The 27,214-nt window shown below is 41.5% G+C and overlaps 2 protein-coding genes across 3 annotated transcripts; one reads left to right on the forward strand and one right to left on the reverse strand.

Annotated features, from left to right (window-relative positions):
• Positions 1-14,101: 14,101 nt before the first annotated feature.
• Positions 14,102-15,432, forward strand: Sf3b6 (splicing factor 3b subunit 6). The gene is made up of 3 exons (XM_022852155.2): positions 14,102-14,257; positions 14,558-14,676; positions 15,083-15,432. Exons 1-3 carry the CDS (start codon positions 14,234-14,236, stop codon positions 15,294-15,296), a joined length of 357 nt encoding a protein of 118 aa, XP_022707890.1. The 5' UTR covers positions 14,102-14,233; the 3' UTR covers positions 15,297-15,432.
• Positions 15,433-15,848: 416 nt separating this feature from the next.
• LOC111271407 (coatomer subunit beta) lies at positions 15,849-27,149 on the reverse strand. 2 transcript variants are annotated; one of them, XM_022852158.2, is made up of 17 exons: positions 26,588-27,149; positions 25,405-25,527; positions 24,460-24,635; positions 24,003-24,074; positions 23,150-23,363; positions 22,483-22,690; positions 22,127-22,358; positions 21,518-21,772; positions 21,168-21,410; positions 20,711-21,086; positions 20,378-20,574; positions 19,805-20,077; positions 19,432-19,527; positions 19,060-19,222; positions 17,808-17,941; positions 17,537-17,668; positions 15,849-17,345 (listed from the first exon to the last, which is right to left on the reverse strand). In XM_022852158.2, the coding sequence occupies exons 2-17, from the start codon at positions 25,514-25,516 to the stop codon at positions 17,037-17,039; spliced, it is 3,192 nt and encodes a 1,063-aa protein (XP_022707893.1). In that variant the 5' UTR covers positions 25,517-25,527; positions 26,588-27,149; the 3' UTR covers positions 15,849-17,036. The 2 variants fall into 2 exon arrangements, with proteins under 2 accessions (XP_022707893.1, XP_022707894.1); XM_022852159.2 differs by having other exon boundaries at positions 20,378-20,547; positions 26,588-27,143.
• Positions 27,150-27,214: the final 65 nt, after the last annotated feature.

The raw sequence follows: 27,214 nt of genomic DNA on the forward strand, positions 1-27,214 counted from the left end.
CATCGTGGTCGTAACCGTCACAAGTGGAACAGCGCGAACAGTTTGCTAATGCTATCTACGACCGTATGTAGCGATGCCGCTTATGTGGTTCACTCTAGCCATTAGTAACAGTTACGACGCTAGTAGCCGATCCTCTGAGCCTTGCAGACGCAGGTACACCCGCCTGCAATCGTCGTTGGCGCCGTTTCGTCCGCCGTTCGCATCAAGCAACGACAACAGAATAGTGCTTTTTTGAGATACTATGTATATATATATATATATATATATATATATATAGGCCGCGCGTTCACGATAAACGAAACTGTCGATGGTGTTTTGATCGCTACTTAACTCGGGCTTGAATTGGCTACGGTTCGTTGTGGCTGAAACGGCAGCTAAAATAGCTAGCACATAAAAACATTTAACACAGATACGTTTTGTTCACGCAGAAACGCAGAGATAATAATAGACATACAGAGGTATGAGGTGGTGGCCTCATCAGCAGTCGTAAACTGTAATGCCTCACTATAATAATAACAACAAAGCACCACGTGTAGCGGTGCAAAGACAATGATGGTATAATAACGGTTGTTAATGAAGTGGACAGACGTGGATAAAATAACTGTTCACAGAATAAAACGCGGAAGGACCGTTCAGCTCAAATGGTAGCTAGGAGCAAGAAGCAATTTACATAGGTGTGTACACAGCAGCATGTGATCATTGAAAATAGTTCAGACTCAGGCAATACTCAGACAGATAACGGCATACCAGCTTCACTATAAACAATACCGTCTAAATACAGCACAACAACTGGGTCAGCGCATGGAAGGACTTCATCTCACGGTATTGGTTAGCCAAATGAGGCAAAAAGTACAATACTGGCCAGGATCGACTTTTAGTAGCAAAGATTCCTAATGTCGGATCATTCGTTTATTTAAATATGAAGTCGGAGCTTCCAGAATGGCTACAAAGTTCAGTCGAACTTGCAAAACAAAACTGCGCAATTAATAACTAGAATTATCATCCGTCAGATGACATGTTTTAAAGATGTCCTAATTCTGCTTTAATGCTGAAATTGATGAAACTGTAGTTGATGTGTCAGTATTACAAATGCTCTCGGTTATATTCAACAAAAATCTCGTCTCCGCGATGGCGGATGGTACATGCAGTTAGTGTGAAATGCAAAATAGTTAGAAGTTGCATACTTTGAACTTTCGTAGTTCTTTTTGGTTTTTTTTACTTCCAGTCGAAGTACGCGCTACTACTATCGTGACCTTCTGTCATTTCTGTTTGTTCCATTGCTGTAGAAGTCCGGGGCACGATGGCCTTGGAGGTAAATTTTAGCGTCATGTTAAAATTTGAACATGCTGAATTTCGCCGCTAAGAAGTTGTCGAAGTTTGGAAAAATGATAATCATCTGTACGACTAACGTCTAGTAAATAGACATTACGGTTCTAAGCCTCCAACTGTAAATCTTGAATTTTATTGATTTTTGCGATTCTTGAAACGTGGCCGTTGCCCAAAATTAGTGACTGATTTATTTTTGGCTACCCAATACACAGAATGTTCATTGTCTTCCTTACTTTTTGACAGTGTAATGTTTCTAGTAGTAGTGCACCAAATAGAAAGCTTATATACGGCAGATTATCGCTTCGGTCCCAAAATGGCATTCATACTTGTAGACATTTAAATTCTTTGATTTTCTATGACCCACTGCACAGCTCGTCTGTTAATAGCCGGAGTGGCGGTACCCGAGTGAACGATTTTAGATTCTAAGCAATACAAATTCATTTGTAAATCAAGAGGAAACATTACAAAGTATTGCACTGCCATGAAATAGCGCCATTAAAAATACCGAGGTTACTGTTTCTCGTACTCGACGACGAACGACATAATTATATATACAGGGATATCCGAGGACGCTTCTAATGTCGCTTGCTCATAAGCTACATTTAAGAAACAGATCTTTAGACACCGTTTTTCTGCAGGTATCTCCAACATTGAAACAAAGGGTCATGTCCACCCAGTAACTAGCACTGCTTCAACTCAGAGGTCCTTTGGTACTTTTTGCTTGCAAGTAAACTTCAGAGAAAGACTATACCCGCCGTTTTGATCATCTTTTCGACAGCAACAACGAACGATTCGATATTGCCGTGTTACCTTAACGCTTGATCACACTCTATACAGAACGATCCCGCGGATTCAAATATAGCCTGTTAGGCGTCTGCACTGTTGTGGCAGAACGCGACTACATATAGGCCCATCCTTCTCCGTACCAATTTGCTTGTACGAGCAAACGCGTCGTCTTGCGGAAAGACGCCTGGCCATATAGTATTTGACACAGACAGCAGCCGACTATCGCTGGTGTTAGGGAAGTGTTGAAAATCACTAAGTAAGCTGTTCGGTTAACGAACTTCCTGAAATAGGGGGTAGGACGCATGATGTCTTGTCCATCGTGAGTAACACTGAGAACGTTGAAATTCAGTTGATTTTGATTATTACACGAAATGCTATGACCTGACCCTATGAGCGCTTTCTGCCGCTAAACTAAGGCCGTGATCGAGTAGAATTGCAGACACATCTAACAAAAGCTCTTGCAAAATGGTACCCTGAACAGGCCGTGCGATAAGCACTATTCAAATATCTGTCCCCATTATGACGCGACATATCCTTATATCAAACTTATTCTGTTTTAAAATTATTTTGCCGTACATTTACATGTCCATACAGGGTTGTCGTCAACAACAGTGCGACTGTAGCTTTAAATAATTTATCATTAATGCAATAGATGAATCGGTTACCACCTTCCTCTGAAGCGAGTAAACCTAACAGTGGTCGGTCCTGTTATCATCATAGCCACCGCAAATGTCAGTCTGAAACAGCACACTCGTATTTACGTGACGGTGTGTGCATCGGGTCGACCATGAATATATTTAATAGAGAAAAAGCGAACTTGATGGTCAAAAGACCGCTTGCCCTTAGGGTAAATGCTATCGTGTTATATATGCATTGGTTTTGAAGTTAGACATGAAATGGATTCAGCGAAATACAACGTACGCTTTTATCCTCGTTATCCTGCGAGTGTGAACATAAACGGAAAAATATTAGCAAATGGCGCGGAACAGAACTTGTGTACAAGATTGCCTTTACGGCTTATGCTGACAACGAGTTTCTTCACACGAGTGCGCATCTAATGAGAGCGGATCGCCGTTATTTCTGCTTGGTTAAATTCACTGTTAGTTACGGCTCTATTTACAGTGACCGTCATTATTCGGTTGCCGTTGCGATGGCGGCCATCGGTGGCAACCAGACTGCTGATCGCGCCCATCAAGACGCGGCGACGTGGATAGCAACGAGACCATTTCGCGTTTCGTCCTGATCGCGCGACTTATCGGTTCTGCCACAGACCACCACGGACTATGAAACTATTAAAGCCTCTTTGGGGCAGGTTACGACAACTGCAACGATTACGTGCGGATAATTACGGCTGAATATAGCATACATAGTGAAGCTGTCTAGTCAACTAATGTCTGTCCGTGTTTCGTAAAAAGAGAAAGTTAAGTTCTAATGTGTTCGTACAGCACAATCGCGCTCATCGAACTTGTCAAGATCGTCATAAATGATCGCGTCAAAAAGCGGAAAAGACGGCCCAGAGTATCGTGCCACACTTGACAATTCACTGAAAAGAGTTACTTTGCGAAGTAGCTGATTTCAGTAGAAATTTCAGTAGTAGCAGCAGCACCGATAGACTTCAGAGGATGGTTCTAAGGCACGCCACTACGACAACAGCCATATTTTTGTAGTTGCCATCGTCATGTGCCAGACTAAAACACGACAGGTCCCATCAGAGCTCTGGGGCATCACTTAAAGAACCCACCGGCTGCGGTTGCCTCGGTGCCAGCCAATTCCATCGCTTTTACGCATCACGAAATACGCAGCCGCATTAACAGTAACTGTCGCAGCGACGTCGATATTGGAAAGCTAAAAGATCACTATGAGTATTACGCTTCCACTGTTAGGCGTTAAACGCTTGTCTAACAAGGCCAGGAACCTCCCTTTCCCTAATTCGACCGCTACGGTGATCGGCTTTAATAATCGACGATGGTTGCAGCGTTGTAAACATTACGTATCACATATACATTCATGAACACGGCTTCAATTCATCGCATTCGAACGAATGTCTGAGAACAGCACCAAACGACAACGGCCCATCAAAAATACATAAACTGAGGATTCAGCTGAAATGCCGGATTAGCTCAGTTTAGACCAGACCGAGCTGGGCCATCTCCCCTGATCTCTAGCAAGAATAGTTGCGTTAATAGTCATCACTGGCAAATGCTGGGGTAAGTATTACCATGAGCTTTACAGAGTCGTATCTATCCAAGTCGCCACCGCAACACTCACCGTCTTTATGGAATTGTCACGAGCAAACAACAATCATCGACCGCCAAACGCTCCAGTCTTGTAAAGCTTCCCCATAGATTTTTGCGTATTTCCGCAGTCATATCGCCATCGACCGACCGGCCGGCTATCAGATTAACAAACTGCTGCTGTTGGTGCTGCTGTCATCTCGTTTTCTCCTTTACGCGCTCCTACAGCGCGACCTTTATTGACCTGATTGGGCAAGATGGCCGCCAGGATTAAAGATGCTGGTTTGTTGCCAGGGCCAAGACGCTACCACTGACGCGAGGCCAGCTCGTGCTACTGTTGTAATCGAAATGCCTCAAAGCAGTTCACCTCCATGCAACGACGCCGAAAGATCAAAGCTTTAATATCGACCATCGTTCAACAAAATTTAAGGACTTGAAATTGCACCCAGACAGCGAACGTCCTGCTACCTTACAGGCTAGCGATTGCGTCGTTTGTCGAGAAGGAGTTATATAACAAGATTCAACAGGACGTGACTTGAGTTCCTTTTCCACCGAGCATTCTAGCTAGAGTATAGGTTTATGTGTGTATGTGTACGTCTCTGGCACTGTTCAAACATACACGCAAGTGCATTCCCATAAAAATAAACGTAAAGGCGAGGTGCGTTTCGCATGAACTCGTGGCAAACTTGATTGTCTATAACTGTCGTATTTTCATGGACAACCCAATTCCATTGTTAATACAGTGGTCTATTTGATGTTGTCGCCAATGCTAATGGCTATGGTAATGCTGTTGTTGACGGCTGTTACGTCGCCTTGTAGCTGCGAGGCAAAGTATTATTTTCTCGCGAGTCTACGCGACTATTGATCAACATCAGTAACATTACACCAGCACGAAGCCTTTTCACTGAAGAACATTAACTCGTCACGCGGTCAGGTCGTGCCTTGTACTCGAAGGCCGAAAATGCCCCCAGCGTTAACCAGACATTCTAGTAAAATTAGTCAGTGGCGTTCGCATACAGGCAGACATTAACGTCACTGCGAAATGCGGACATGACCATGGACCGTTGTTGTCACTATCAGATAATCAACGATACCCCTGATTGCACTAGTGTAGCATCGTAAAAACGGATGCTTACTTTTAGGAGATTAATCGGATTTTATAGACAGTAAACTGGTAACAGTATTAGCCTGGAAGTTGAGCAGCGGCGCTGCACTTACGATGGCTGTAACTAACTGTCATTGACCAGATGATGGATCCTCCATAAACGCAAACGTAACGTAAAAGCGAGATCAGGAATAAGAATATCCATTGATTAGTTTGTTTCGCGCTACTCGAAAATGAAAAACGTCTACAGACATAACAACTACACGAATTTACGATTATCATATATACGTAAACTGGAGGGTCGGATGTCTTAGCCAGCCAAATGATATATTAACATATGCAAAACCCACAACTGATGGGTCATTTTCGATTCGCTGAAGTTATAACGAGACGCCAAGAAATATAGTGTATGAAATACGCTTAAGGAGGTTCGATTACTCAAAGTTATAAGATGCACAGCAGTCGATATGCTGAGATGACATACCCCAGAGCGGGCCAATTCTCAGCCGTTGCATTATCTCACAGGCGATACCCATCATAGATAGAGAACACTTGTTGATTCGCTGAGAAAACCGATACTGCAGAATAGCCTCCATCGTCATTCTGTCAGGCCAAGCCCGCAATAGGAGGATTGACCTATCTTAAGTTGTTCATCGTTATATAGTTGTAATAAATACATTATCAGAACATTTCACTACCGCAAATATTAGGTGCGTATTGAGGAAACGTACGCAGATGGAGCACAACGCAATTATGCTCAGTTAAGTAAGTGTAGGGGTCGCTCCCCAATCTTTCTATTGGGGCCTGTTTTTTCGACCTGCTTGATAATCTGACGGTCGGTTTATCTGTTTGCATAGTTTGCGGTTTAACTAACTTCTCAAGTTTTTTTTCGACGACTAATCACTTTTCAAGATGGAATCAACTGTTTCAGCCATTATCTTTTGCTGCATTCGTTCATCACACCACACCTTTACACCAGCCGTCTTAATTACCACCATTTTAAGACCCTGCTCGAGCGTGTCATTCGAGAAAGCGCGTCTGCTTTTACAGTCTATAGCTGGCTCTTTCAAACGCAAAACAGGCAGGCAATGAAACAACTACTTTACATCAACTATAGAAGATCAACTGACTAAAACGTTTCCTTTTCGTCGTCGCAAACGGCAGCTTTCACCGCGATAGATTCTCTTCGACCGTCTACAACGCAGTCGACAGGCATAGATCAGCTGCATATTTTGGGTTACATATACCATTATGAGTCAACTTGGCCTAGCAGCAGGCTGTGTCCTGCCGCTGTAGTGCCTTGATTTGCTGTGTTTTGCCACATATGGCCTAATATAGCTTGAAGTGGCTATACTTCTTGCCTGCGACATAATACGACAGACACGCCGATGTCGTGAGTACAATACAACACTGCTTTTATTCGATGCTACTGATGGTAAAAGCGGGGGGCTACAGCTGAGCGACGGCCACAGCCGACCGAGTTGGCCGCAACAGACTGATTCGTAACACGGTGGCAGGAGTGGCGTCGTCATAGAGAATACGCGGATTAGCTTAGAGGGGTGATGTTAGTGAGTAGATTTAACGGCTTGCGGTCCCCGTGTTACAGTGACCTTCGAGTCACTGGCGTAGCCGACCAGACCAATAGTAGGGCCTTCACACGAAGTTCTGCTGTGAAGAAGGAGCAGATAAAGATGGCTCAAAGGAGCTACTGCTGTTGTTAATGTTAGTGTCTTCGTTTGTAGATTTTGTTCGGACAGCGATAAAGTATGAACGACTTCAAGGAATCACATCTATTCCACGGGCCCAATCCAACCCCGTACGTATCAGAAACTGTGAAGGACTTCACGCGTAGTTTGTTCGATTACTATGCCAATAAATTTCCAAGAAATACTTTTCTCCGTTTAGGATAAGGACCTACATTAACGGGATCATTTAAAGCGATGTTCGGTCTCGTAATGATATTAGTAACAAAAACATTGAACGATAGAACAGTTTGATAATAATGGTACGACTATTAGAAATTAATAACACTCTATGGTAGCAATCTGCATGCTAACGCCAATAAAGGCAGTGCTGATACTTCATTTGTTGACAATACCCATGATTGCCATTTTGGCAACGGATTCTAGGCTTCCAACTATATTTGTTTAACTGGGTAAAATAGACAATATTGGACTACTTGGCAGTAGGTTCCTTCTATTTACTAACGAAGTCGCTGTTCGTGCAGCCAGCTCATTGTGTAGACATCAAGGGCTTAGCAGCTTATTATATTGCACATTAGTGAAATCAGTACCGTCTGATTGATCGACTATGTTTACAAGCTATGCACAAACATACATACAAAGACACAAATACTCATGAAAACCTCAATACTACCCAGCCAGTCTTAGCCGTGATTCAACGCTCAAAAGTTTCGCGGGTCGTTAGCCTAATGCGCACTAACCATATTGACTCTAACTAGAATGATCTATAACACACAGTATCTGCGTTCTAAAATATGAGAAAAGGCTACAGTAGCGAATATTATTGAGCTATTGTCGTAGCTTGTCGCTGGTTTTAGTTGGTTTTATTACCGTCACGCTGCTCGACACGCGGCGGATTCAAAGCACGTAACGACACTGGGACATGCACCTCCGCCATTGGTTTATAAGAAATTGCTCTAGCAGCCATAATTGTACCACGAAGACATAACACTGGCGGGGATTTAAAGTGGGGACTGTAGTTTGGATACGTAGCTTTCCATCAGTGTATTGGACTTGATATCTTATCTTTAACCGGACTAGAGAAAAACGTTACCATCGCTTACCAGATGGCAAGCCAAGGGTAAAACCAATCATAAAGTACTGCTCTAAGCAGCAGACAAGCAGAAGCTAGCCCTCGCTGCCTACTAATGACTTTTTGATGCCCATCTGTCTTTGTGCATCTTGTCACTTGACAGCGAGTCGGTCGCTAGTCAGAATGATGTGTCTTCTGTGATGTCACATCCACTGTTATACTGCTGTTGGCACTGTTGTTTACGATTCGTATTGAACAGCAGGAAGTGAAGAATTAGCTTGAATAGATGTGATTTATGAACATACCGTTAACACAACGGTAAATGCTCCCCAATATGCAGCTATGGTGCCTTCAATTGATATGATCTTTGTTTTCAGCACCCCTATTTGATCAGACATGTCGCCCAAGGATCGTAGACAGGCCTATTTGATATATGGCGATAGCGGCATCAGCAGCGGCGATTACCATTCAGCTAGCGCCTCGTGGTTCCTTTCGGTTTGACAAGAGACAGCTTTTTTTCTCTTTTTTTCTGCTTTTTTTTTTTTTTTTTTACAAAATATGCTGACTTCGTTACGAGAAATGTCAATCACGATAACAACACGAACGGGAGTTGCACTCATCGCCGGTATCCTAACCAGCGCTATGCAAAGTTCACAATAGTAGTGACATTTATATGGCATCATGTGCACTACGTCTTCTGTCTTCACTATCATGATGAATTGGTAGCAAGGATGAGCCGAGGAAAAAGAGGAACGAAGGAAGTGTGATTCCATTTATCAATGTCGCGCTGAGAGCTGTCGCTGTTTTCTGACTGTTACCAGCCGGTTGGTTTATCTATATATCGCCGTAATGGTGTCGCTTTTTCATTCATTCGGATTCGCGTCGAGTCAGCAGTGCCATCGGATCCACCTACTGCTACCTGCGTGTTTACACTATGCATCAAAGCGTTTCGTACCGTCATCATTATGTAGTTGAGATACAACTGATCCATTAGCGCACAGTTGGCTGCCGTATAGACATACGACTTACTGCTAAACACCTGTGTATACAGTAATCAGGTTAAAAAGCAAACCAACTCACCAAGCCCAACAGGTCGTCGACACAGACAGCATTAATGTACGTTAACTTTGTTTGGAATCAGGCACCAATGAGCAGAGTTCGCTGGCCGAACCGCTGCTGCGGATACCGGGCAACGACCTTCACCACGACGAAGTCAGTTTTTAACGCTGGAAACATTACCAGGCGACAATGCAGCCCGCTACACAGCGCTCGTCAACCACTTAATGCCCCACTACAGTTATTGCTGGCATCGTCAGTGGCAACCTTTTGGTACTTCCCGTGCCAATCGCAACGTCTGGTGGCGATAAATGCCGACTAGTATAGGTCATGAGCTTTAGTCAGCGGCATAACCGTGTTACTGTCGAAGTCAGTGGTCTACACTTTCAGCTGTTTCGAGGGTTTGGTGCCTGGCACCGAAGCATGAGCAACAATGCGACGGAGTGTGGCATCGGCCACGCGGTACGCCTAGATTCTACTTATCTTTCCGTGCGACTCTGTTATGGCCCGGCTAGTGCACGTACCGTACTATTTCGTAGTAACAGCTGAAAACGTACACACATGAATGTCTGAATAGGCCCTCTAGAGCCATATTGCCGTCGATTGCCGAACGCATTTAACAGCTACGACAGCAAATATTAAGTTATATATCGTGAGAACAGACTAACCAAAGCTGGAAGTTTCTGCTCAATGAAGAGATAAAAATAAATAAACAGTTCCAGACAAGCTGTCTCTTTTCTAGTGACTATGAACCCATAGTTCATCATATCCTCGGCGGATAACGAAGTCATTGTCTCAATAGCGATTTCGCTTGCATCTATCGAGTAGCCAACATCTAATGAAGTCGGCATTGTAGAGGGTGCGCATCAGGGTCGAATCCGCGACTTCAACTAATGGACATCCATGGCAGCGATTGATTAAATCTATAGGTGCCACATACATAAAACGATCTATCCTAAGCTAGCAGATTTTATGAATTATAGGAAAAATTGGCCTAATAGATCATTGCTGATAAATTAAATAAAGGAAGCTGTCACATCCCAGGAATATAAGTCATTGCAGAGTAAGTTACCACGCATAGCCGCATACGTTAGAACAGAGGAACCAGGCGCTGCCGCGCCGTTGACCTGAAGTAATTCACAACAAAGTCGTAACGAACACAGCTGGACCAGCGCATTCGTATGACATCGACAGCTTATCGGGACACCAATGGCTAGTAGACTCTAAACGTGACGAGTTCACAAACGACGAACCGATTCGCTGGGGCAGCAATAAAAAAATTCATGAAGCCAACGATAATGATGACGAACACCAACAGCAGCAGCATCATCAACGGTCCGTCGTTTAGTCTTCTGCAGCCGGCTAATATATACCGTTTCGAAACCGCACCATACCGTACTGCGCTGTTGTCAAGAACAAGGACGTCACGTTTTTTCGTCAAAAAAACATCGACAAATGCAGTAACGTACGTTTTTCATCTTCGTTTGACTGTGTCAACTTGCACAGACTGTCGCTTCCCAGACCCCCGATAGAGCGACCACTCGTGCCGATGAGCTTGCCGAGTTCATCTTCTGCGCGGAGCTATCATGGCGAATCATGACACGCGATTACGGCCAATTATGTCTCATTCAAAACATCCCTACCGATACAACATGTACGCATACACACAGAGAGGCAAACAGAGGGGGAAAACAAACGATACATGACGTTTGGTAAACAACTAAAACGATCAGAGACACACACCGTTTCGTTTCCTTGCCGCAGTCTCTAACAATAATTGCTGTTGTTCTTTCGAAATTTCACGGCCCTCTTATCCAATGCGATTTTCTGTTCGTCGACTTCCTGTCGTACACACGCACACATTACCGTTGCAATCATATACTAACACCAGCAACAGTGACACCACGGAAACAACGGCAACATCCCGTCAGACGTCGTCCAGTCTACTGCAATGGGATTTGTTTCTATCGGTCGTCGTAGCAGTAGTAATCATTCCAGCAGTCGTATACAAACTCACCACTCAGCCGAAAGCAGTAGAGATCTTCGTCACTTCTACGGCCAGATACACCACACAGATATCAGACCGTCGCTGTTTGTGTGTACGATCAAATACACGGGCCAACGCAGTGAGTCAATGGACGCAGCTGCAAACCCGCGCTGGCCTGGTTGGCTGACAAGACTGAGTCGGAAACTGCTTTGAAAATGTTTTGTCGCCCCTCAACAGCAGTGGCGTTGTCCTTCGCCACAGTCACAGTCCACTACCCTGTTCACGGTCGTTTTCCAGCCACTTGCGCACAACTGAGGCCACACTATAACATCAGCGCATCGGATAGAGAGACAAGAGAGAGGGTCGTCAACACCGATGGCGGCAGTCAGATACAGTGACGCACAAACACATACGACCGGCGTTATATTATTCGCCCACGGCTAAATCCTCACACTGTGCCTGTAGCTTGTCACTCATTGATTTGCTGCTGCTGCTGCTGCTGCTGTTACGGCTGTCTAGTTCTAGAAGGTATCAAGCATTCTTCCACGGCGGCTGCTGAACGTAGAGCAGAGAGCCCGCTCCCAGGCGCGAAAAAAAACAACTCCCACAACGCACTGATCGCAGCGCCACAACCACGAGCATAGAGTTGAAGCCAAATACGACTGGCGGCAAAGTAACGCAGACCAACGCGGCCGCCGCTGGCGGCCCGATCAGCTGATGGGAAAGAGTATCTTGCGGCTGGCGAAGACATAGGCGCAGACAGTCCATGTTGGGATGAAGAGAAACGGAAAAAAGGGAGAGGTAATTAGGCAGTGCTGCGTAATCGGCGTTATTGACGTCGACGTTTTCGAATTGAAAACACCTCGAACCAACTAGATTAGGTTCGATTGAAAGCCAAACCAATAAAGTATCTTGTCCAACGAACCTGACGATTCGTGCCATTGGACACATTGCTTCATTGCTAGATGGGGCCAGTTATCTCAACCAATGCCTGAACGTAGTAAAACGTAAAATTCGAAGCGTTTAGACTCCTGAGTTGAACCTAGATGTATACTGTCTTTACTACTCAACTTGCAACAACTTTGTAGCGTTGCGTTGCAAAGAGCACAGGTGAGAACGTGGACGTAACGAGAAGTCTGCGGATACGCCGACAAGTCGTGTATTCTACATCATACGCTTGATGATTTCCCCTACAAGGAAGGCAACCAGGTCGAAGATGATAGCATTGGTTGGAAAAATCGGATGAGAAATAGAATACCTGCCATAATAAGAGAACAAAAGTTTTTATACTAAAGTGTACTACCGCGTATATCGAGTAACGCTTACGGTACAAAATGTTGAATGGAAGACAAGCTTGGTGGCGAATTTGTATGATGAAATGGGAAGAAATCCTTTATTTTAATAGGAGGAAAATTCTGCTTAAAAAAATTGTAACGGGTATCCCAAAAGACAACTTTGATTGTCGAAGGAAACAAATAGTGTTCGAACTGCCATTTCCGTTGCATTTGAAGCATTGGCTACCGTTTCATCGCGATCGATTTTCTCCTACGTTGTTAGGTTGATGAAGCGCTTAACATACAGCGTCGCATTTGTTGTCGGATCATTTAGCATTGTGAACGAAAAACCACAGATCATAAATATCACTTGTTTTCAAATCAACTTCAAGCTACGGACCAACATTTATGAGATACAGGATCAGTTAATGGATTTTCATCATGTCGCTTCATTTTCAATGACGGATGCAACTTTCCGCTGCAACAATCTACAACAACAACCGCTACAAAAATTCTGCCGGTGCGGAGGATCTACCTTATGGTATATCAGGACGTTGGCATGAAAAAGACGCTTTACATTATAGAGACATTAAAAAAAACATTTTGACTCTGTTTAATTAATAATATTTTATCCAATATGACACAAACATTAAAGCGTGGCTATATTAACTGTTTACTATTTCAGCGTTACTCCCTCCCACTGTGGTGTGGACTGCTTCTAATATTGGCACAGAACGCGTAATCGTTAGCCACTACGAGGGAATGAGGCACTTTTTCAATATGAAACCTAAAAGATGACGACGACGTGCTGCCTGGTGCAAAATGATGAGCAATAACAAGATAAACTGTTTCGCCTAGCAGCTCTATTCCCTAGACTTACTCAATTCCAAGTAAGAGTTAATAGGTGAGCCAAAACGCGCTTATGTACGGCTAACATGAAATAAGGTGTTCAGTAATAAAGAAAAATAGTAAGAATAACTTTGATTTGTTTGGCTAGGTGTTAACATACTCTCTAGCCGTATTTAGGGTCGCGCTCAAATCCATCATTAAAGTAATGATGCAGGCATGTTTTAGTCCAATAACTTTAAAAAAAAAAAACTGCATAGGAGATAAGATACTATTTGCTAATGTTTTTCTGCTTAAATTTCCTGTTATTAATCTATTTTTTGTACGAAAATGTCTTCTTTGTCTGCTAGGTGAGCCAGTTGCCAATAGGACTTCAGCCATACATGTTATACCTTGTGGCTATCTTATATGTACCATTCTATTTATTAGTATACAATTATTCTCGTTATGCCGCGGAAATGAGATGTTCAGTGTTGGCGTTAAGGTCACATTTCTTATTTTCTAATTCTATTTTTTTAGTTTCACAATAAAATGTACTATTGTAGTTTTGTTATTACACCATAATGAAATATCCTTATTTGATTATTAGTTTGTGATCGCATTTGTTTTTTGATGTTACACTAACCAGCCGGCGAGTTTCAGCGACTAAGAACAAGCTCACCAGATGTATTTTGTGCCAAATGATTGAAAGAATTCATTCATTCAACCAAAAATTTTTCGAGTAATGAATGCCAAATGTCGAACATTGTAAGTCGTCTGCTCAGCCAATAATAATAATAATAATAACAACATAAACAGAACCTATTACGAAGAATCATAGCGAAATTGTAGACTCGACACTATGGCTCTCGCAAGAAAACCCGGAGTGAGTTTTCATTTATAAGTCATAAATCTATTATAAATATGTTATTATGCATCTTTGCAGCTTAAGGCGACTTTAAGCAGGGAAACGATTACTCCCAAAAGCATTAGTTGTCTTCGTACTGTGTTTCTCGCAAACCATTTGTGTACCCAATTTTCGCAACGATCAGATCTGTTTTTGTCACCATTTTGTTACGAGTGCGGCCACCAAATGTGACAATAAATTAGGTACAAGTGTTAAGCATTACTGTGGTAGCTCAAAGGTATTCACTCTGCTAACCTCCTGCTTTTGTTAATTTTCCAGACTCGATTGGCCCCTGAGGTCAATCGCATTCTGTATGTGCGCAATCTTCCGTATAAAATTTCTACCGAGGAAATGTATGATATTTTTGGGAAATACGGCGGTATTCGCCAAATTCGAGTGTAAGTTCAAGTTTTTAGAATTACCGTATCTGAAAAAAAGTTTGTTTATAGAAAACTACTTTTGTGGCTAGTTGGCAAACAGCACACCTGATCGAAATACGAAGGCCTGTTCAACATGCGAATTTCTTTTTTAATCATTTTGGAAGCGTCAATGGAGCGAAGCACTGTATTCTAAAAGCTTCTGTAAAAAAAAATGTTTAGGAATTAAATAATTTTGCCCGCTGTCAGAAATTAACTCTTAAGAAGAACATAGTAAAAAGCTGTTCTCATACTTCCTTTTGCATAAATATATTCTAACGAACCTCGAAGTTCGAAGCTGAAGATGCAAGTTAAAACATTGCTTGTGTTTTTTCATTTGGTTTCATTGCTTTTTATCTAATCTGAGCGTGGTGCTTTAACGCTGCAGGGGAAACACTGCTGAAACTCGAGGAACGGCGTTTGTTGTGTACGAAGACATATTCGACGCGAAAAACGCTTGCGAACATCTTTCTGGCTTCAACGTGTGCAACCGTTACCTGGTAGTGCTTTATTATCAGCCTAATAAGGCATTCAAAAAGGTTGACGTCGATAAGAAAAAAGAAGAAATGGACAATATAAAAAGAAAATATGGTATGGACTAGTTGACCACGCGTATAAATTATCGTTCAGCAACAAAATACCCATGCGTCGTATACATGTAAAATGTTGTATATATTAAGTATGTGTAACAATATAAACACTCTATAAATAAAGCGTATTCGATATTGGTAGAGAGAATGTCTTTTGCTCCTATTGTGTTAGCAGATAATAATACCAAACAGGTGTTTTTTTCGTTCGAAAAGGCATCTACTGAAGTAGCGCGTAGAAAAATATTTACTAACCGTTTTTAACGTTATTGTACTATTCGTACTGTGCTTAAAAAACCAGACCTCAAATTTTATTTCTATTTCGTAAGTGCCGAAACTTGTCTAAGAGCCAGTACTGTTCATTAAATATAAAGCTACCCCGCACAGTGAAGTGTACTTCCAAAAATTGAGGTTGTTTCGAGAAGTAGGTAGGGATGCGTTTGTAACACGTGGAAATCCTTGAATTTTCTTTCGGGATGTCTTTCGAACCAGGGTCTATAGTTTCATGATATCATTCGCATACATGCAGTAGCTAATGTTATTAACAAAACAAAAAAACACTACCTATCAAGGAATATAGAAAAATTTATTAATTTTCAGCGCTATATACAAATATCTTGTATCTTAATCCATTGACAGCATCTCTCTAGTCTACTCTGTCTGTATGTTTCATTATGTATTGGTTGATATTTATATTAATTCTCTGTAATTTTTGCCACCATTTATGTGCACTATGGAACCACTTTTGCCTTGTTACAGCAGTCGTTCACCTTCTACAGATCCATTATGGAGTGCTGAGTGCAACCTGTTGGCCACACGACTCAACAAAAACGCTAGGTTATATATAGTGTTTCACACATTAACTGCACTGAAAGGTTGTTACGAAAGTATTATGAAAATAATAAGTCCTAAATCTTTTTACTTGTTCGGACACTTTTTCCATTAACAGAATTTTCGGAAATGCAAAGTTCTCTCATTACAACTTTTATTGTCGTAAATGTATACAAAACTGTGTACCACAACAAAAAAATTGCATTTGGAATTACAACTTGGACAAGTAATTGTTGATAGGCGGTTGTCCATCTAATGGAATAGCCGCGAACAGTAAGCGGTTAGATACACGTTCAAAAGTAATACTTTCACATAGCGACAGAAATGTTATAGTCGTCGCGCTTTCCGCAAAGGTCTGTACATCCGATGTGGAACAACAATAATAAGCATTGTATCATTCACTCAATGATAGTGTCTGTACAGATATGTATCCAATTTTGGAACAGACATCCTGAGATTGATCCGTTGATTGAGCTTCGTTGACAGTTACTTCTAAGGATATTGATTTGCTCTTTACTGCCAAGCATCGGGAAATGCCGTTGTGTCAACGTAATCTCACCCATTAATATAAGATGCCAAATGCTATCTTATGTCCAGACTCTTCGTAGCCACTTTGTGTTTACGTTATAAAGTCTAGACTTATTTTTTTTCACTATCGTTGTGCTAGTATCTCTTTTTCGAGTTCTTCTGAGTCAACTTCTACGGAGTAGTCAGCAAGCTGCTAGAAAAATATGGAGAAAAAAGCTCGCAGTTACATATTCACAATGCGCGCTTGTGAATCTCTTTCTCTTCAACCTGAAAGCAACCTTTTTATTATTTGATGTAATATATCGCGTGACTGGTTATTTACTTGAACACCCATCTACAAAGGCTACACTCCTAGGACCAACGCTATTGCTATCACTTCCATTACTCCCGTTGAGTTTAATTCTTTGTGCACTTCTGCAACTCAGAGATTTTGTCGCCAAGGCACCATGCTAACCCTTGAGATCTTGCACGCACTCGAACATGGCCCGTTAGTTCACCCTCGATAGGATCGCGTTCCAAACAAACGTTTGCCAAGACGTTTTCATTGAAGAGTGACTTTGCTGACAAATTAGCCATTAGGAAATTCGACATCGAAGTTTGTCTGTTGAGTCTCGAATCGCCATGGGTAAGGCACGCCATATTTGTCTTTCGTATAAGTAGGTCGAGATACGCATCCAGATCGCGGATCGGGGATGAAACGATTACCTGTAAAAAAAATTTACCTATTAGACACTTGCTACTATTAAGCACTACTGGTACCCTTTATAATTGTATAGTAGATCAGCATCGTAGTATAATGAGACTTCTTCCTATCATAAATCGTAATTTCTAATAGATAATTTCGTTGAAAAATTTGAGAAAAAATAGACTCAAAATGCGATTTTCGCGTTGCATACTTTGTTTTCCCATTCAAGACCTGCCCACGTGTTGCGGAAATCTTCCTGGGAGGTATCGTCAGGAACCAAAAAGTCGACGATGTTGATTCGGATATCATTCAAGACTACCACATGAGTATCCGATGTCGATCCCTGTTACCGAATACGTATACGAAGAAGAACAAAGACAATGCAGGGATGTTTGTATTTTTGTAGGCGTGCATAACTTGAATGTTTATTAATGGAATAATGCAGATAAATATAAGCGACTATAATAGAGAGCCTAATCTACCTTAACATCGTAGGATATATTTCCGAAAATGAGCCCGTTGTCTGTAGCGGTAACTTTGATCGTTGTGCGTAGAGTGACGAAGTCATGGGGTCCAATCACTACAGGACCAGGTCTGTCTATGAGCTTCATGTCGCCTATGGAGAAATAAGGCATGAGGTTTGTTGACGATGCCATAAAATCCGGTAGAAGAGCGGAATCAAATTAAGCAAAATCTTCGACAGTGCAATATATGCGTTATTTACACATACATATGCCTGTAGTTACCATCCGTTACAGATATTTATAAGGCAGGTAGGTGTATTTATATATAACACACGCTTGTGGCTTCCTTCTGTTCATATTTGAATTACCGTTATTAATTTGTATCGAAGTATCACCACCCGCACCAGTATTATCACTGCAACCATTTTTCCTAGAATGCTTATCATTTGTGACTTAATTCAGAATTACACCCTTACTTTATGTAAAGTATAAAAAATATTTATTTTTAATCTTATTTTGCGTAAAGTATTACTCTTTTTTCATCAGATTACTTTGTTTTTGATTGCCTATCTGCGCTTACTTCTATTGTTTTATTCGATTTTACATCCGTTCCGTACTTTTAAATTTGTATAATGTATTATGGCATGTTCTAAGCCTTTATCTTGCATAGCATACACTCTACTTTTTATAGTTATATCTTCCTTATATTTCTCTTCAATTATGTTCATGTATTTCGTCATCAACTTTCGTTTTTAATTTACCGTTCCCACTATTTGCAAATAGACTACATAATTTATGTATAATTCTTTAGGGCAGCCGAATTCATTGTCACTTTTTTGGGCTAGTTTTTCATTACATTTCTGCTTCTAGTTTTTTTTTTTGAACTACCGCCGTACGCATGTTTATTAGCATGCTTAGTTGTCGTTAAATTATAGGTGTTATTTCTACGTTTCGTGTTTCGCGTTTGTTATTCGCTTTAGACATCCCATCATAACCATAACAAGTCTAATCTGACCCGAAATGCTTTCACGCTTGCTTGCCATTTATGCTTTATTCTTACCGCTTCCTTTGCCGCCCTGTCACCCATTCGTTTTAATATATATGAATGCTTTGTGCACAGTTGTAAAACTCGAACCATACTTTCATAATTGATGTTGGTTATATAAAGCAATATTTTGACAAAGATTATACAGTGTAAGTCAAGAGTCCTCCGTTAACTATAACCATCATATTATACGTATAATTATTATGGTCCATACTAAATACTTACGTTTTCCCGTTAGACGCCCTAGGGTGGTTAGTTCAAGAGTGCAGTTTTGCAGCGTGTCATCTGTCTGGTTAAAGACAAAGACGTCAAGGTCAATAGCGTGCGCAGTCACGTGTACATAACACTCGGCGTAGAGGGGATCGCTTCGTCCTGTCAACTGAGTTACCTGTGAGGGCAAGGACACAAGTTAATTACAAGGCTGACCAGACGTTGCTAACCAGAAGGTAGTTACGGAACATACCGAAGATCTATTGGTGAATGGGCAATGCTCGTTACCTCATTGAGACTTAGATAAAACATTCATCAATCATGTGGAGTCGCTAACAACGGCTCAATAGTCAGCGATGCGAAGAGTTCCATGGGCCTATTATGTACCTTCGCTAGAAGTGAGTTCGCCAAAATGTCACCGTCTTTTACAGCCGATGAGATGTTTCCACTCAGTGCTTTCTGAAGTGATTCGGAAAAGATATCCTGAAAATATAAAAGAGTAGATAATGTAAATGCATATGATGGTCTACCCTTACGTACACCTGTTCTGTCATTGTATAAGCTGATATAGCACGTAACTTCTCGAGGCATGTTATGACTGCTTTAAATCTTAGGCTTTATTGCCTTTATGGAGAAAGCAGTAGAAATTTAGATAAGCGTAAATTCTAATTGCGAGCAAAAAGCAACACAAGCTTGTCAAATTAAGCTTTTTCGTAACCGTTTTGTTCTGTTAAACAACAAGCAAAGTTCAAATGATTACTTGTTTGTCGATAGTGTTTGGTCCTCCATGTAGGCGATTGCCTCCAGATAGCTGGTCAAATAATAGAGGAGCATCCGCCTCTTCGTATCCATTAGACGATCTTATTGAATTGTGTTGTTCCGTAAGATACATAGGGCCTCGGGCCCCCAATTTTTGTGTTTTTTTTCGCCGACAAAGCTCCCGCCTTCGTTCAGTTGATGTCACAAAAGAGTTGAGGGCTTGACGAGTCGACTGCCCGCCACCAAGGCCACTATGCACGTTGTCACCCCCGGCCTGCCATACAGAAAGTTACTCAAACAATGTCACAAACCTTTATTTCTCATAATGTACTTTATTCGTAATGTACTTTCCATTTGCCTATATTTACCTTGGCATTTGTCAAACAAGTATACACCTCCGAATGTTAAAATACCTATTTATAGATCGAACAGAATCCCTCCATAGGAAACTTCACGTACTTAATTTTCGTGTCGCTAACTAGACATCAGCTGCGAAAATCTAGCATCCATCACTGGTTGTACTTTAGGCGCATAGAAACAATACAGAGGAACTGTATCTTAACAAATTGCTTACCTGTGCTAGTAACAACAATCGAATGCATAGCATCATACGAAGTCGATCGTCTGTTGTAGCAGGTCCCTTGAACATGCTTGAGTCCGCCAGAGCCAGACAAAAAACGATTACACGCAATGCGCGAGCAACGATTTCGTGTCTGTTAACGACCAGTCCATCCTTCTGAGTAGCTGAGATCAAGTTAGCAAGAGCGTGAGCTGAAGATACGCATCACTTTAAAAAATGGTTCTCTATATTTTAGGGATGTTTTAAAGCGTATATATATATATATATATATATATATAATATATCTAACAGATTGCTAGACAAAACGCGTACCGAAACAATACTCACTGTCCTGTTCGACTGAGGTTCCCTTAGTCGTAACAAATCGACACGCGGCTTTCGTTACGGCGCCACACACACAGGTACCGATAAAGAAATTTCCTTTGATCATATGCGATAGCAGTACCTTGTGACCCCAAGGTGATGATGTGCCGTTGTCAATCGAGTTTGCCATTATAAAAGCTGATTGGGTTGCGTACGTTCCATCGGCCGTTACGACGGGCAAAGATTTCTTTTCAGAGGCGCCGCGATCAGTTCTCGAACTGCTTTGCGAACAGAGCTTTGCTGCTCCAGAAGCTTTATTGCTGTTAGTACCGTTTTCTGAATCACTGCCCGTTCCGTTACATTCACGTTGCTCCATTTCGACAGCAGCCTCTTTGGGAAGCTGAAAAAAATAAAAGCATCTTTGACCTTGCTGTCAGTCATTTAGTCATTTCGGGTATAAGAGATGATGGATCACCATTACCTCGGTTAAACTGTTTGTGACTTGCTCGATGAAATCTCTGACATGTTCCGGACGTTCGCAGAATTCTCCAAGAAGCCAGCTTACGTGACGTATCGCCGCTGGCTCGCGTAATAGCGGGAAATGTTGCAACACGAGGCCTACAGCCCGTGGTGCATATTCCGGAAAGCGAATCAGTGTTTCACGAAGTATCCGTACAGCGCTGATACAAACAGATTCGCTTTCGGACGACACCAATTCAGTCAACTTGAAAAACAACAGAATAGGTACGAGCATTTGCGAGATGATAATTCAGGATTAACTTATAAATATGTATATATATGTAAACGTCAATTTCAGATGCATGTACTCACACAGGTGATAACGCTTGGAGTCGTTCGTGGAAACGATGCTAGACAATTCTGTAGAGCAGTGAGTACTGCTTCGCTAACTTGAACGCTATCTGCCTGCTGATGTGGTGATGTCTGAAGTCGTCGAAGTTCCCGCTTGAGCAATTCTACTAGGTCGGATGCGCTACGTTCCGTTGTCAACAAAACCGCGAGCTCGAGTGCACGGCGGCATACTTCAATATCACTAGCGCCTGCCACTACACGGATAAGATCTACAGCCTATGAATACAGACAAATAAAGGTATGAGTAAAACAAAAGCAACAACCAAAAACCCACAGAATTCGTTAGTTGTATAGGAACAGAAACGTCGGGTTTCTTTCTGAGCGCCACGGAGTGCTAAAATCAAATGTGAATAGCTCTGCTGTCGGAAGACGATTTCATTACCTAAGCAAAATGAATGATTCGTTCTAACTACGTTACTTCAATTTGTTATCTAAGCCTTAATTAACTGTTATTATTGGCTTGGTTGATTATATTTGGCCACGTTATTATTACTATAGCTGTTATTATCAGAGTCAGATCCATATGATAGTGGATAATCACTATGCTTAATCAGAAAACGGGCTACTTACAAGAAATTCAAGAGGCTGCGGATGTTTCCGTCGCAGCTGATCGAGCGTATCTAGGAGCACAATTTTGGCGGTGTTATCAGTTTGCGATATGGCTAGATCAACAAGTGCCTGGCCTGACGTGCGTAGAGCTGTGCTTGCCGATGTCAAAGCAAATAAAGCTCGGGATGCTTCAAAGCGCACCGACGCAATTGGACTTTGTAGAAGATGAAACACCGACTGAATGAATCTCCAACTGCAAACATTTTTCATAGACACAGTTAAATGACCGTATACAAACCTATATACACAAAGTGAGGTGCGGAAAACAGTTACAGATGTAGCGAGATGAACAAACAGGTATGAATATATAGTGTTACCTTTCCTGTGGCTGCTTTAGTCCCGTTCGATATATCAGCTGTATAGCGGGACCCTGAAGCAAATTCCTGCCGCTTCGTTCAAGAGCATCGAAGCTGCTCCAGTCCGTCTCTTCGACGTAACGGAGAGCCCGAGGCTCGCTCAGTTCACACAAGGCCAGAAACGCGTTTCTTTTTGCAGAAGGATCTTGATCCGTTGATAAAAATACGTCTAGGTACGCCGACATTGATGACGTTTAAAGATCAACAAAAAAGAAGCATAACAACATATATTAGTACGGGATGACTATTTCGCTGTGTGACTACCTGAACGCCTCTGACGAAGCAGTGGACGCAACTGCACGTTGAGATCGAAAGTTGACTGTCTAAATGGGAGCTGTGCCTTTATTACTTTATTGATCAGCTGTCGTCGAAATAATAGGAAATCAACGATATTTATTTAGAGAGTAATAGACGACATTCGTAACAAGTGATCAGACATATAGATAAACGAATAAACTGATGAATTTAGAAATTTTATATGATTTATATAAAAAAAAAAAAAAAAGAAAAACGAGGAATCGCGGGACTCGTGTATAGCATAAATTTACTAAACTTCAGCGATACTAAGGCTGCACATCGCTAATGCCTACTTCACATACTTCATAGTAGCTTCATCAGATCAACATACCAAGGGCATTAATTACGTCGACCTGCAGTTCACGACACTTCCTACCCATACTGTAAAGACAAAGGGCAGCATTCCGTCGTACATATGGATGTCGATGCGTAAGACACTTGGCTACGCAGGGATACAGAGGTTCAAAAAGTTCGCCGTTCCAAGGTAGCTTTGTCAGCAGGCGGAGTGTGGCTCCGCGGATGAACTCATTAGGATGCTCTAGGTCCTGTACCCATAAAAGATATTAATGTAGGAAGGCAGCACTACAACGGCAATACCAGGATACTGATCGTCGATACGATTATGCAACAAGTACCTACATATTGCTACGTCTCGATTTATCTACTGCTTAATTCGATGCATGCGTATATAGTGTTGCATATATACGATAATCCTACGATAGAAATTGCCTATTGAAGTGCCTATCAGTTTGGAAAAATGCACATTAACATAATAATAATGTTTTTTGAAGACTTTTCTGAAAGCACGTTAACGCTTCATCGCTATTTGCACGTTAGAGGCGTCACCTGTAGCACGCGAAGTAGAGACCATTTAAAATATATGATAGGTGAAAACTGTGGCGGTATTTACCCATACTGTAAGTGACAGAATATAATTGCAAGGTGAGCTAATATTAAGAACCAAATTCAAGATGTGATTGAGACTTAGCTAAGGATCGAATCCTTGAATCTTATAGCTATGGGCGTTCGATGTCCTATTAGCCACGCTATAGGCGCAGTCAAATGATCTTCATATGTTTTAAACATCGATTAGTGAGTGTGAGCCTGCAGAGGTCTTATAGAGCTACTGTTTGGTCATTTTGAACTTTTTGATTTTGAAACCCTCTTATTCTGAAAAAACATACCCGGCGAAAGGAATCGCAGACAAGGATCATTTCCTGCAGGAGCTCTCCCTTGCCGTCTGTCTTCGGTACAACCTGATCACGGATAATACAAACAAGTAAGCGTTGAAACACGTTCATCTTACGGCAAAACAATATGCATATTCTATACATAAATACCTTGTGCGCAATATCCTGAACATGGGCGTACCTAACTCTATAAACAACATTTGTTCTTTCAAGCATGAGGCAACGTAACACAACATCAGACTTTCTATTATTTACTTTTAGGCTGTCTAAATTAATTAAGTATGGCCATTTTGAAATTTCAAAATATATCTAGGGCGGTATATCTATATTATGTTTGCTTCTAATCGAAGTAAACCAGTACCTCTGATTACGCTATATTTTTTTACTATAATTTCGATTTTCGTGTGCCCTATAAGCCCTCGTTCTCTATAAACTCAAGTTATAGAATTACCTCCCAGAAGAGAAGAAGCATACGCTTTATGGAATGGTCTTGTAGTGGAAGTAGAAAACGAATTACAGCCATTAAGGTCGGTCGACCGGCAGCACTGGACAGACGCGTAGGCTCGAGCACACAAAGCCGAACAAGCGTTTCCAGTGCTCGAATTTTTGTGGCGATATCACCCTTTTCTAAAATGTAAATAGAAAATTCGTGCTAAACATGAGCTTATGGTGACATAAACTCATCCAATAGTGGTTATAATATAGTAATAATAAAAAAGCCCGATCCCACAGTAATTTCAGAAACCTAGCCTCACATTCTTACAGCCAAACTTGCATAGATAGAATGTATACTATTTTTTTAAATGCTGAATTGGAAATTGAACACATAGATGGAGTTGCTAAAGTTCGAAAGTGTTTAAAAAATCTACTTCTTCTACAGTCTAGAGAAAAATAGAGAGAGGCGAAAAATGTTGCTTATGATGAGCGTGTGTTCGTTTCTGTCAACCAATTTGTTCGACGAAGTATCCACAGTGACGAAATTATTCTCAATATAATAATGACGTTAAGCTGTACACCTAAAACTCACGATTAGGCACTGGCTAGTTTTGCAGCCTGGAACGGTACTGTTGAAGCAGTAACAAAGGCACATCGAGTTTTCACCTTTGCTGTTTTTCTCTGCAGCTACATTTTCGTCGAGTTCGCACCCATTGTAAATAAACCATTGACATTCCACATGGGTCGAATGGCTCAATACAACGGCTACCGTAAAAAGTCAACGTTCGATTGGTTCTGCTGCATTTATACTTACTTGCGTCAACTTCGTTCAAGTTTAGAAGCATCCGTTTTTGTTTCCGAATGTCCGTCGTAAATTTTTCATAGATCAGATAATTTTACGTGAAAAAATCATTCAGGTTATATGTCGCTTGTCTAACTGGGTATAAATCCATTTACTTACCCAAGTCTAAACGAAGTCGAACATCATTAACGCAGCCGAGATCGTTCGTACGTGCCAGCAAAGTAAAGCATGGGCCTTCTGGCACCGGGGAGTCTGGCGCCAACCATCCCATATTTTGATTCCCTATACAGAAAACGACGGATACCAAAAAAGTTCTCATAGATCTGGCATAGATCTTTTAAGTCATCCAACTAAGCCCTATGGAAAACATTGGATTATATAAACAAAACTACGATACAAACTGGCGATAGTAGCTATGTAAGCAAGAAGCTTATGCTTCATGTAGGACAGAAGTTTTTTAAGAACTGTGCTGAGCTGACTTGAACTTGTCAGTTTAAGTTGTCACACATATCGGAACGATTCACTGAGTATTTGGGATGACAGTGAGTGTTGACGTGAGCAGCCGGAATCAATGTTATCAAGCATATCGTGCTAGCACGGAACCTAGAAGTTCTTAAGCAGTGAGGCTCGATTAGTATATTTGAAATCGTTGATGTTCTTCTTTTATTTAGAGTGGAGATAATAATAATACAACACAATATGCGACTTTTGAAGTCTAGAGTTACTTTAACGATTAACCCGTGGTTTAAATGAAAGCAGACATGTTCAAAACTTCGTTATTTGATCTTAACACTAAGCATAAGCACAAAACAAACAACAAACAGAATAAATATATATATATTACAAAATAATACTGTACCGATACTAGATTTTCTGTGCAGATCAACAGTACGCATTTGGCAGTTTTTCGTATGAGGTTTCTCGCTGACACAAGGCTCAGTATTGACGTTTTTCCTTTTTGTCGATTACAGAATGTTAGCTCTGTCCATATTTATCGTGTGTGCAGTACCATAAGTAATCAAGTAACCAAGTTATATACAAGTTAAATCAGATGCCTAATCCAATGCCACGTGGGGGTGTCACTCTCTAGTAATTAAGTTACGTTCCTATTCTCCATGTCTAAACTCCAACTAATATTGGGGCGCACACAAACATCTATTTCACTGCCTACATTCGGGATGTTCCGCTTTCAGTCAACGGCCAGTTTGACTTACCCGATAGAAACAAACAATTCAAACGGCACGCGTGAGAGTAAATCAACAAAATTTCTTATTAATTACTAAGGTCTAGATACATGGGCAAAATAGAAAGCCTACTTCTTTATTGCTTGAAGGTTTCTTACTTGCTCGTCAGCGCTTTGTTTTCGACCAATTGTATGAACGGCAGTGCTGCAGTGATTTTTGTTTCACTGTTCTATCCACAGGGTATACATCTTCCTTCGAAAAATCGAATCGATCCGTTTCTGAATAGCCGCCAATACTCGATCACACCTCAGCATTGTTTGTACGGTGTAATGTTGCTACAACCATTGTTGTAACCAATTCTATGATGGTGCATCCGCTCATCAGTCTGGTCGAATTGCTATTACACCTGAAGCTTTTCTTGTCAGCAGCAGAAAATGATTCTGGCCAGTTTAGCGGCGGACTTCGTAACGAATGCACTTTTACCTGCTTCTGCGACTGCTTTGTTTCGAATTAAAATTGAACATCGCCCACAACAGCTAGGATGGGGTGCATTTACAACAAGGCGCAGCAGACACATCAGCCGTAACTATGGCAGAAAACGAATAGGCAGGTAGTGGACTGCAGGCACTGAGTACCCGTAGCAGAGCTGGTTCCGAGCCGCTCTGACCAGAACATATGATCGACAGCGCAATCACAACAAGCCTTCTTTCCCCTTTGGCGGCTCGTAACTCGAAAGTGCCAGCTGGGAGAATGGAAGCATGAGCACATGGGGTCCCGTTAACTAA

The sequence above is a fragment of the Varroa jacobsoni genome, unplaced genomic scaffold (genome assembly GCF_002532875.2).
Source record: "Varroa jacobsoni isolate VJ856 unplaced genomic scaffold, vjacob_1.0 contig00580, whole genome shotgun sequence".
Taxonomy (NCBI): Eukaryota; Metazoa; Arthropoda; class Arachnida; order Mesostigmata; family Varroidae; genus Varroa; species Varroa jacobsoni.